The 12931-nt window shown below is 42.1% G+C and overlaps 1 protein-coding gene across 1 annotated transcript in view; it reads left to right on the top strand.

The window, feature by feature from the left end:
• camsap2a (calmodulin regulated spectrin-associated protein family, member 2a) overlaps positions 1-12931 on the top strand; it is a gene marked incomplete at its 5' end in the record, with an annotated part of 44543 nt that overhangs the window by 27804 nt on the left and 3808 nt on the right. Inside the window, 9 exons of the mRNA XM_079221132.1 lie at positions 6053-6149; positions 6296-6392; positions 6615-6646; positions 6762-6831; positions 6970-9004; positions 9871-10007; positions 10293-10513; positions 11072-11168; positions 12181-12246. Coding sequence (XP_079077258.1) covers positions 6053-6149; positions 6296-6392; positions 6615-6646; positions 6762-6831; positions 6970-9004; positions 9871-10007; positions 10293-10513; positions 11072-11168; positions 12181-12246 — 2852 coding nt within the window. The remainder of the gene's footprint in view (positions 1-6052; positions 6150-6295; positions 6393-6614; positions 6647-6761; positions 6832-6969; positions 9005-9870; positions 10008-10292; positions 10514-11071; positions 11169-12180; positions 12247-12931) is intronic.

The following is a 12931-nucleotide window of genomic DNA, read 5'->3' as shown; positions in this document are numbered from 1 at the left end:
TGACTGCCATTCTTACAAGTAATAGGCAGCCTGTTTGTGGCTCCCGTGTAGTTTCCGTTTCATGTTGTTTTACTTGATTAGGGCCACTCTTGGTTGTTCTTGTCCTTATCCTTCTTCTTACTCAAACTGAGTGTTGTAGTATGTATGAGAAACAAGGTCTTAAGTTGGAGAAACACATGCCATATGAATGCATTGTGTGGGTGTGCATGACTAATATTCTATTTATGTAAAAGATCAGTGTTCGCTCCAAAAAATATTGTTCTAGTTGCGTTCGTAGATGTATTTTTGTCAGCAGAAACTTTTTTATCAAATAGCCACAATTCCCACAACGTCTCAAAATAGCGATTCTTACCGCTCTGCCGCCGCAAGAAAGTCACAATTCATCTGGTGGTTTGGTGTAACTTTCCAGCCGAGCTGTGTGTTTGTGTTTATGTTTGTCCCGTATGTGTCCATCTCAGTCAGAGCTGCAGAATCTGTGACAAAAGCTGATGTGTCTGGATGACTTAGACTGTGCCTCAGCATGTCCTCTGACAGAGAGCTGTTGTTCTGACTGAACGCAGGTTACGGAAAGGACAAACATCAGTGGGCAGTCTAAGCGGACTAAACATCCGCTTTCAAGGCACATTCAATTTAAAAACATGCTGTTTACACGACTGTTAATGCAGTTTCCACCCTGTCTTTGAGAGTATTTTACACACACTTGATTGGACATATCCGTCACCTCAGTTGAATTGATTACATGACCTGTCTAGAAACTGATAAAATACTTTTGTAATAGTAATGGAAACATATTTTCAAATATATACAAACGTTTTTCTTATTGCATTTGAAGCTAAAAAAGAGCAAAAGTAGAATTATTATTCATTCTGTTATTAAACAGTCCTGAAAGATTGGAGCAGAGACGTGAAATGAGAGTCCAATAACAGCAGCTACAGTGTTGATACGTGTACTACTATTATAGTCCATCCATCCATCCATTATCAGCCGCTTATCCGGGGTCGGGTCGCGGTGGCAGCAGGTTCAGCAGGCCGACCCAGGCTTCCCTCTCACCCGACTATTATAGTCATATGTATATTATGTATTTGTGAATCTAAGATAGTGCATCAGGGAGAGGATAACATAGCTGTACCTCCACCAGCTCAAAGCTCACACAGACAAAACACACGGTCATGTGAAGCAGCCAGTAGCAGTGTTTTGCTGACACTGATTTCATGAAGGATGAAGAAACGTCCCAGCAGGGCAGAGCTATTTCCTGAGAGCAGCAGTGCAGCTAGAACTGCACACAGAACCAGTTTGATTCAGTAACCTTGACCCAGTTTCCAGGCAGTTTCCATGTTGGCCCGTCATACTGATGGAGGCCTTATTATAGAGATTGAGCCGAGACATTAGTGGGGAGGGAAAGTGAAAGAGGTGTTGATGTGAAAGGAAATGGAAACAGGAGATGAGGAAGAGCGATAACACGTATACCAGTAGCCAGTTTGAAACTCTGAGAGGGGAGATGGAAGAGACTTTCTCAATCCCCCCGATACAGAAAGAGGTACCGCATCTTTTGTTAGCTTGAGGATGTGTTTAGACATGTCCATCACTGAAGCATCCACAGACAAACACAGAGAGCACACACACCATGACAAATATCACACACAGCTGAAAGTGTGCAAATCCTTCCATCAGATGTGAATTAGATCAGATGTTCTCCATTTGGAATGAAGAACATACAATTATATAGAGCCACATGGATATTTTGAACAAAACACAACCAAAATATACCATTTTATATTTGATAGTGAGTTTATTTTCACTGATGGTGAGTTTATCTATTAATCAATTGTCTTTTCTAATGCCTATAAGTTCCTAGAGCCTACAATGACATATTCAAATATCTTATTTTGTCAAACCAACAGTCCTAAACGCAAATATATTCAGTCATTCATATAAAACAAGAAAAAGCAACACATGTATAAGGATTTATCAATCATCAAAATAGCTGCTCAGTAATTTGCTGTTGATTAACTAATTGACAAATATACTAATTGTCTAAACATTATTGTAAATGCATGAGCTGCAAAGTGTTGCCAAGTTAAAAATAAGTAGATTTAAATAAGATAGTCATACATTTGACTTCTTGACATCAACAATAGAAAGAAAACAAAATGTTGGTATTAAAGGAGTTACCTCTTTTCATATAAAACATGAGGGATAGACTGTAGCTTATGTGGGTTAGACACTTTCAGAGATATGATCAGTCATCCACAGAAATCAGATGTGTGCAGATATTTAGAATTGAGCGTGAAGTCTCACAGCCTGAGCATTTGAAGGCTGAGTGAACGTCTACACACACACACACACACACACACACACACACACACACACACACACACACACACACACACACACATTTAGACCACAATTAGCTTTTGCATTACAACAGCTATTCTTCATGGCATCAACACAGTTTACATAGTGACAATACAGAAATACACATCAATACACTAAGATAGCACGCATCGTAATGCACGTCTCCTATAAATAATACAATGACAGTTATGTAGCATGCCTGTGTCTGATACCATGTGAGCTAAGGGTTTCTTCCCTTCCTGCTTAAGGTACCACAAGACCTGGAGCGAAAGTCTCCATGAAACACAATGTTTTGTCTGTTTGGTGAAAACAGGATCAGTCCACATCATATTCAGTATGCCTCTATAAGAGACAATAAACTAGCCTTCAGTACCCAACCCCCAAAGCCATAGAAAACACACATTAGGGCCGTACTTTCCAAATGGAAACTGAGGTAGTAAATCACGACGACCCACTCCCATTTACTGGCTCTTCATTTAATTAATTCACAGCACATCTAAATTACCATCTGTGGATCCAAAAAGGAGAAATGAAATTCACTGGCTTTGGGCTTTTGCCAGCATTCTTTACCAGGAGGTTTGAAGCAGCAGACGTGCTGAGGTTGCCCTGAGGAAGGCAATTAACACACTTCCTCGAATTCACAAGCTACCTCTTCAACGTGGCTGTAAGTATGTGGATCATCTCCAGTCTGACTATTAGATATCAGCAATGAGTTATCTGTATTTGTTCCACTGTCAGGTATCATCAAAAAAACTTGGCACACTGTATTACAAGTAAAAATTAGACGTTCGACTTGGTTCTCTCTTTGATTTATAGATACTGTATTATTGACAATGAGTCATTAGTTGACGTTCAAGTAGTGATGACAACTTGACATTCAAATAATTATGTTTTCAGTGTCATAATATCCTCTGAAGTTTTTAACTTGAAGCGATGTCTGTGTGTGGCCACATGAAATTTTTAGAATGAAAGATAATTCTTCTTTAGATTATTTTGTCCTTTTATAGAACAGTTTTCTCCACGGCAGCCTGATAAAGTTGTCTCTAAATCAAGGCAATGAGTTTACCAAATTGAGTTTGTCTGCCTGGCTGCAGGACCTACAGTAGATCCTTTAATCAACTCTGACCCAATGTGTGTTGACATTGATGCCCAGAGAAAGCTCAGTGTGTGTCTAAGCTGAGTTGGATAATGGAATTTTTTTGGCTGTTTACGTGTATTTAAAAAAAAAAAAAGATGTGTGCAAACCCTGGTATTGCAATGCACAGTCTGTGTGTGAATGTGTAGCACATGCAGGCTGGGCAGTTTGTGCCCATCCATGTGCAGTGGATTAGCGCCCTCCAAACCCACCCCCTTCAACCTAGAGCTCTCTTCTTGTAATCACCAATCAGGTTCCTGTTTTCATCCTGAGAGTGACACACTCTGACACTTAAATCTCCAGACCAGACCGATTTGGCAACACTGCAGACTTGGCGGGGGTAGTAATGCCAGTCCATGAGGAGATAGGTGGAGTGGAGGAGCGGTGGTTAGTTGGTTGGGGATCTATGTGAGTGTGTGTGACTGCTGACTGGTGGTATTAGGCGATAACACTCCCACCTGGTGTGTCAGTAGTAGTCAGACGGGCAGATGGGGAGGGAGAAGTCAGGGAGGGCTTCGGCTACAAATCTGGGAGGACGATAGGAGATCTTTGTCTCTCTTGCGTCTTCTTTATTTTTGTCTTCTTTTGTTCATCTTACACCATTGAGGAAGGCTTCACATGCTGAACACACCTAAAGGTAACCTGCACTTTGGCATTTGACTGCCTATTTGTGAGTAATTCTTTGCTGAAGAGTGAATTAGTTATACGAGTTATAAAAAATGGCAAAAGTGATGGCCATAGAAAAATACGATGGAAAAGATTAAACTCATTAATTGACTAATTGATTAAAAAAACCTCTATCTGTAGTAAGCAACTGTTCAATTTGCACGTAAAGATGAGAAGTCAATATCTTTCTACTTTACTTTAATTGCTTTGGTAACCATCTGCTCTCAGGCTTCTCACAAGTACATGTTGTCAAAGCGACACAGCTTTTCACCCGTTTGCAGCTCTAATTTCTAGCATGTGGTGAAAGAAAAAAGAGTCCAAAGAAACTGCTAAAATGCTGCAGTAACACCCGAGGGACACCACTGCTACTGGTGTTAATTGTGTCTGCCATTCCTGGTGTGCTTTGGGGCTGCAGTTGGGGGGCTTGTGTGTGTGTGTGTGTGTGTGTGTGCGTGTGCGTGCGTGCGTGCTTGCGTGTGTGCGTGCGTGCGTCTGTGTGTGTGTGTGCTTGGTAGAGTGAAATGTTGCTGATGAGGTAAATCAGGTATCCTTAGAGCTGAGCCATGCAGCACTGTCTTTGTCTGGAGACCATGGACTGAGGGTGGGGAGGGGGCGTGATTCCTCAAGGTCGTCCCTGCTTCGCTGCACTCGTTTTGCATATTGTGTGCACATGTGCATTTTTGAGTGCCGGCATGTTTACAGCGATAGAAGCCCAGTTTGGCACAATTAATTGATTAAATATTGATTCTTGAAAGATGTGAATGCGGTAAAAAATCTTCTGAGCTGGATTCAGTTTGCGATGCAAAATAACTTTGCTTTAGATTTTTAGGATTGTGACTTATTCTTTGCTTTGTTTCCAGATGATGACTGTCTCTTTAAATTTGTTTAAATTCTTTTTCTTTCACTCGTGATAGCACAAATCTTGACTGAATATGTGACTGAACGGATTTTCTACACAATGAGGCAGACAAAAGAATCAGGTTGAACCATGTGGTGTTTTTTAGTATTGCCTGTTAAAGGCTACATATTTTACCTCTGGTATACAGTGCAACTCTAGTGTAATAATCTGTCACAGTCCACACATTTGTTCCTCTGTTATAAGAAGGAAAAACATTGGGTTTGGACAAATACTGAGGGAAATTACTGTGTAGGATCGTCATTTTTGCAGTGCAGTGTCCTCAAGCAGTTTGACCTCCCACTGCATGTTGACCTGATTCAGACATGGACATGACCAGACTCAGCAGTGTCAAAAATCCCCCCAACATTTCCTCCCCGATCCGATTCAGGTTGGCCGCTGGATTGCATGCTGGTGATTGAGAAAAGAAAAAAATAGCTGACCTCTATTTTACAAAATTAGGTTAATGCCTTAATCAATCCTCTCCACTGCCACATATACCGTTGACTTTGTTAGTTAAGTGGAAGATTAGCTTATCTAGCATGTGAAAAGCCATGATGTTGGTTACATTAACTTAGCTTGCATAAACTCTTACGGTGTAAAAAGTCTCCTAATATGTCAGGAAGTACATTTCTTTATTTTACATAAATGTCACAGATTTTTGGAAAATCCCTTGCTTAAAAGGTTGATGAAAATAGATCCCTTGTAAGTGTTTCCACTGTATGTTGAACTATATAACTATATAACCTTAAGGAGGATACTCTGAAAATGGAACAAGATTGATCAATTGTTTTTATGCAGACTGAGATAGTAATAATACTCATCCACTCACGTTCTCTAGCAGGGTTAACAGAGACACCTGCTGGAGAAAAAGGTGTAATGCAATTGTTTTTGGTGTTGATGTATCGAGGATAAAGTGACAACAGGACACATAATTTGAGTGATTACATATGACCCAATCTCATGATTTTAATCTTAGTCTTGTTTGAATATTTTCCCAGAATAACTACTTAGTGTTCATGGCAGAGCTGTTTGGGTGGTTTGAGGTGGTCAAGCCGTCTTTTGTGAATCCACGAATGCTGAACAACGAAGGCACAGGTAAGTCTTACATTCTGAAGACATTCATAATAGCAATAGCAACTGTAATGCCATGTGTAGAAGGAGATTATGGTAGTGCTCGAGGTAATGATCTCCCAAGAGGACCGAGCACAGTTTGGTCAGTTGTCTCTGTTGTGTCACCTCAGAGCCCTCATCCCTGTTGAAGACTATACCAGCTATCCCCATCTCCAAGGCAACCAAGAGGAGCTTCATGGAAAGACCCCCAAGTCCTGAAAGACCAAGGTATGCTAGTCCACGAAATGATGGTATTAATTGTGAAACTCTGGAGTAGTTTATGACGGCTGGTGGGCAGCTAGCATATGTGAATATGATTAAGCCAGATAAGATTGGCTTGTGCTGCAAAATCTTTATCTGGACAAATTAAAGATAAAAAAAAGACGATGAGAATATATTACATTTACAATTTTGCAGTAACACGTCTGTCCTTTTCTCTCTTTTCTCTAGTTTGCCCCTCCGTCCCAAGCCTCGAACCTCAGGTAATCTTTATTTTTTATGAAATGTATGTATGAGTAGCTATGAATATTAGAATATGAATACGTGTAGAATACAACTTCAGTTTTGATTCTTACTTTGCTAATTTGTCTAATGCAGGAGAGATTAAGAGGTCAACCTCAATGTCCTTTGTCGATGGCAACCTCGGCACCTGGCCCAAAGGGAAAAGGTTAGTAATATTACTGTCCTGTTTATGTGCTGCTGATTTGAAATATCCAATCCCCAAGATAAATGATTATCCTACAGGTATTAAGAAAAGCGTATGTTGCCAAACCAGAGTAAATAACTTTTAAATTGTTCTGTTCAGGTCCGGGCCTTATGGAGTGTCTTTTGACATCCCCTTTGACAAAGAGGACTCTGATTCCGCCGGTCCTTCCTCTACGCGTGGCATGGTCAGGTCCGTCAGCAGTGATGATGGTTCTGGTTTCAAGGTCCACCACCTGTCCCATGGAATGAAGCGTAACCTGTCCTTCCAGCCAGTGAACGGTCAGAACGTCGGCATTGAGGAGGAGGAGGGCTGCCCAGACAGCCTGGCTGATATGGAGCCTTGCAGCCGAGAGTACCCAAATGGACATGGAAGTGTCATGGCAACAACTCCCTCCATGGAGGAAGCCCTTCAGATTATTCACAGCCCAAACAGGCCCCCAGCGGAGGGGATCAACAACAGTTTCTTTCTGCACACTCAGGACCAAAGGGCTGGTGTTGGTGTGTTGGAGCCAGTGTCAGAGTCGGACTCCAAAGGGCCTCCGAGCACCACAGACACCGCCGAGGTGGACACTGGCATCCATATCCGAACGGAAGACATGCTGGATGAGGATTCCTCTCTGAGAGACTGCTCCGTGAACACGGACCTGGAGATTGACACGCCGAGCCCCTGCCCAAGCAGTCAGAGCAAGTCCCCCTCAGGATTGAAGTTGACATGCTTTGCTGAACAGAAGAAGAAGCAACCCACTCCATCATTGCCAGACTCGGGTAGGTGCAGCAGCAGCTCCCTCAAGACCACTCCTGAGGGCTCTGAGTTTGGCCTGCCGTTATCTGTCTCCTGGGCCCCGACCCCTGAGCACAGCCCCATTCATCAGCAAACCACACCTCCCCTCACTGCTAAAGCATCGCCCACACCGGCAACACTTCCAGCCAATGACCCTGCTCAGGTCATGGCTACGGAGATGGTAGAGCTAAGGATGAGGTTGGAGGAGAAGCGTAAAGCCATTGAAGCACAGAAGAAGAAAGTGGAGGCTGCTTTTACAAGGCATCGGCAAAAGATGGGTCACTCAGCGTTCCTCAGTGTGGTAAAGAGAAAAGGAGATGGGGCTGCCAGTGGAGAGGAAGGAGGGAAAACAAGTCCCACCTTCACCTTCGGGAGGAGCAAGGCAGACACACCTGATGGGGCAGAGCAAAGTAGCACAGCCTCCTGTTGGACAAAGTCGCTTGGTGCAGGAGAGGAAGGGGGTCAAAGCCATGCTCAGCTAACAGAGGTAGATCTCACTGAGTATACACATTCTATTGAGAAACTCAACCATTCGTTAGCCTTCCTTCAGACTGAGATGCATCGACTGGCCCAGCAGCAGGAAGTGATCATGGCCATGAGGGAGAAACAACATCAGCAGGCGTGGGTAGTCCCTGCTCTGCATACGACCCCATCACCACAAAAACAGAGTCGAGCTGTTACCAGATCCTCCGGACCGTCTTCTCCTGCCGACTCCCCTCGTTCCACCCACCGCTCTCCCACTAGCATCAAACGCAAATCTGCCTCGTTCCACTCACGTAATCCTCGCACCGTTCGACCCAACGAGTTAAAGCTGGCCCCGTACAATCGAGTCCTAACTGCCCCACAATCTGTCGACAGCATCCCCAGGCTACGGCGATTTTCTCCCTGCAAGCCCTTAGCTAGTTCTTTTGTTTACATGGGGGAGATTCCGGTCACCGCCAATCCAGAGACAGTAGCCTCAGATGGAGATACCAACAAGGAGACAGAGTATCTCCTTTCCCCAGAGAGGGAGAATGACAGTATAAGTGTAGCCAACCCAGCGTCCAGCTCCTTCAACCTGCAGAACAAAATAGAACAAACAGAACCAGATTCAGCTCAGAAGTCAGTTGGCGATCTGAAACCTATAGAGTCGTCATTTCCTGAGGTTCTGGCCCACCCTGTGGTCGAGACCTTCACGGTGACTCCTACAGAGATTCCTCCCAGACCAGAAGTCAAGAGTAGTTTGATTGAGGTTCCTCTGTCAGTCGTGAAGACACTGGAGGAACTGACACTTGATGATGGTTTGGAGATGCAGCAGGATGACGTGGAAGGCCTGGATCACGAACATAAGATGTCTCGTGGTTTCTTCTTCAAGGTAGGCTGGTCATTCAAAGAACTGTCACCAATGTCTATCTTTTGAGGAACTTTTTTCTTTTTCTAATAAATACAAATTGTATTTGCAGATTTTAGAGAGTTGAATGAAAATGTACCAGTCAATGTTTCTTCAGATAAGATGGTATATGCTTTACATGCCCTTAACGGGAAATGTTCTTTGGACTTTGCACTGGAACTGACGCGTTAACAAAGTCAACAAAGAACCACCATTATAGATTATAAAGACCATAACATCAACAACAAAGTGTCACTTTTCTTGGGGAAAAAGGCAGTTGCACTTAAAGCAGCCATGCTTGTTTTTTAGGAAACAGTCTTATTCCAAACACAAGATGATGAATGGTTCAGGAAACAAGTCAGATGAGAAAAGCATCATCTTCCCATTTATGGTTGGTAAGATAGCTCGCTAGCTGCAGTCTGGGCTTCGATGTAGGTCATAAAACTGGGGCGGTTGTGAATAATGCACGCACAGCTGTGTAAATGTGGGGTTGGAGAAGTGTTGAATAGACGGTGGATGTGAGGGTGGATGCTAAGGGATGAGCAAAGGATGTTCACTTGAAATGCAACTCTAAATGAAACCAGTTTGGACTAAAATTAGCCGCCTGGTGTGCCAATGTTGGATCACAAAAGTAAGAATATGGATAAAAACTGCATACTTCTACTGTGCCAGCCTTGACCTTTAACAATAACTATGAAATGATGTAGGGAGTATCACACAATAATCGGGTTCACAACAGTATAAGGTCAGCTGTGTTTAATGAGCAGCAATGATTTTTTTTTCACTCTGAAAAGAATGCACTGTACCGCAAACAGTTCAAGGTGACTGACTTTGTTTCCTATATGACTCAGGCGGATGGAAAGCCACAGCAGGACATGGCTCAGAAGAGGGCTGCACTGTTAGAGAAAAGGATGAGGAGGGAGAAGGAGAGCCAGCAGAGGAAGATGCAGCAGGAGACTGAGCTGGAGCAGAAGAAGGAGGAAGCTCGGTATGTTGACACGTCAAGAAATAAGTCTATTCTCATTTTCAGAACACACAGGTCTTTTGTTCTTTTTGCTGTTCTAACATATATATTACATCACTGCACTATTGTCCAGAAAGTCTGACTGCAGTGCTGAACGTTTTCATGTTGTTTTTTTTTATTAAGATTTAAATTAACAATTTAAAACTTAGTTGATACTTAAATTACTTATGTTTGCAGCGTATAATCACCATTCTTGAATACAAAATTGTAACAGTGTTTGTCTGCACTGACTCCTGGCTGGCTGTTCAGAATGAAAGCAGAGGAGGAGCGTGTCAGGAAGGAGGAAGACAAGGCCAGGAGGGAGTTCATCAAGCAGGAATATCTCAGGCGGAAGCAGCTCAAACTGATGGCGGACATGGATACTGTCATTAAACCACGGCCAGTCGGGGCCAAGCAGAAGCGGGGGCGCCCTAAGTCCATCCATCGCGACAGCATGGACTCCCCCAAAACCCCTGTCAGAGCTGCTACAGGTAACCATGGAGACGACCCCCCCATCAGTGAGGTCGTGGCCATCCCATCTGTCGAATGGGTGTACTGCTGCCGCTTTGCTTTGTGCCACATGAGAATATCTTGATCACATTTACTAGATCAATTATTTTTGTTTTACATAATACAATGTAAGCTCAATTGAAGCTTTATACTGGGTTCATTTTATATGTTTCTATTATTATTGGCAAAGTTTTGCATATAATCTAATGTCTACTAAGCCCAAAATAGTACAGCAGAAATTTTCATTTGAGCTTTAATATGATGATATACTGAAGGAGCAATGTAATGCTAGTGTTTTTATATGTCAATTATATTAGTCATCATTTAGTGTGTATTAATACATATTTGTGTATGTATTACAGGGTGTGTCCATGTGAATTGTGTGTGTATAACTGGGTGTTCAAGTTCATTTGATTCATAACACTGAGACTGCATTGCTCTGTGACAGGGTTGGCACAAAACACAGTGGATGGCCTGGTGTTGTTGTTGTTGTTGTTGTTCATGGTGTAGTGCTGTGTCACATCTCGTCTCACATCCAGGTTCACGCCAACGTGTCTTTTCAGTCTCCAGCTTGTCCCTTGCTTCCCTCAACCTGGGAGACAGCGACAGTGTTCACTCCGAGAAGAGATCACCAAGGTGAGATGTTTTCTACAGCTGCCGGTGTAACATGTGGCATGTAATGAAAATTGAGGTATTTTAGTGTCGAACTTGAGGTTTGATGTTTTAGGGTATTTTCACAAGATTTCATACTTTTGGATAACTCAGGAATATAGAAGTAGAATGTGTTAAGTAAAACATGCCCATTGTGAAAACATGTGTGCATTCATGCCAGTTAGTTATGTGATGTATAATCAAAGATAGTTGTCAAAAATCTGAAAACCTTGAAATCCTAAAACAAAACTAAAAAAATCAAACACAGATATGGCATTCTGCAATAATAATAATATTGGTAATAATTGAATCACTTGCTTTACTGATAAGCCATAGCTGTTACAGCTCATATGACCTTGTTATGAATACCAGACCCTATTGTCCTTGATTTCTAACGAATCCGCAACTCCTTGCCTTTGAAGAAAAATACTCCCCGAGTTTTTTAATTGTATTGTTCGGTGCCTTCCCATCATCCCCCAGAGTAATACTGCACATCTTTAGAAAGATTAAGACCTACAGCATCTAAATGCAATAATAATCACAATAAACACAAGCATTGACATGTTATGAAGCATAGTCAGTCCAAAAACCGTGTTTTTCAGTTCCGAAATTGAAAAATTACCTACTTTGAGCTGAATCTTGCTCGCACCATAACATACTTAATATCTAACTGACCGTCTCCTACCGCATGTCTGAGCACCAACGAGATCGCAGGACCTCAAAATTGTTTTTTGGTTTTATTACATTTTATGACATTTTATGGCATATTGTATTTTTTATTTGAAACTTGAACATTTCTGAGACATTTTTACTTTGGAGTGAATTTTAAATTTTAATTTATTATCATGTGCCTGATGATATTTTCTGACCTTTCTTGTTGGTTCTTTTAATTCAAGTTCTCCAGACAAGCTCTTCTTTCTTAGGCCTAACATTTCTCCTGTATTCTTCTACCTTCCTTCCTTTAATACTTTCTTTCCTGCTGTTTCACAAACGTCAGAAGTGCTAGTTTAGCCTCTGGTGGTCTCTTCTACTTTCTGAACTCTTCTAAACGGAGGAGGAGAAGGTTAGTTTCTGCTTGGCAGTTAAACCTTGAGGCACTTCACGCTGCCCTGAGCCCAGTCCTGCACTGAAAGCCTGTCTCCCCACTGAGTTTTATTAGGCGTTGATCAAAAACTTAAGGAAATAGTAACATATTTCCTTATGATTAACTTCAAAGCACTTGTCTAATGCTGAGCTTTCGGCAGCATCTCCTCCACTAAACAATCACTTTTCCTTTTCCCTTCCTGCTGTGCCTTATTCACACCTGATAAAGTGAATGATTTAGTTTTGCTCAGTCATTGCGTCTCAGACCAGTACTGTAGAACACACCCTGCATACAACATCCATTTTATCAAGTCATTTAAGCCTACGTTGTGTCTTCAAATCTGCTCGTAGGATTCAAGATATCATTTGCTTTTGAAAAATGTGAAGATGTAGACTTGTCTATCCCATTGGAAGATAATCAGTTCTTTTAAGAAGTTTAAACTAAAATGACTTGTTAATGTGGGAAGACTTTATGCATTATTAACCCAGTGGAATAAGCTGACTTGGAAATCACTTATTCACGTATATAGGGGACACATAATGTGATTGCAGTTCAGAAAAAAATAGCAAGTAAATGCCTAGTGTTGCACTACAGTTGGTTGACCTTTTTTATTGACCTTGAATGCACCAGACTGCTTCATACCCCTGCACTCACTGCCTGTGCT

Source organism: Taurulus bubalis, assembly GCF_910589615.1.
Source record: "Taurulus bubalis genome assembly, chromosome: 7".
Classification (NCBI taxonomy): Eukaryota; Metazoa; Chordata; class Actinopteri; order Perciformes; family Cottidae; genus Taurulus; species Taurulus bubalis.
This window is presented reverse-complemented; position numbering and strand designations above follow the sequence as displayed.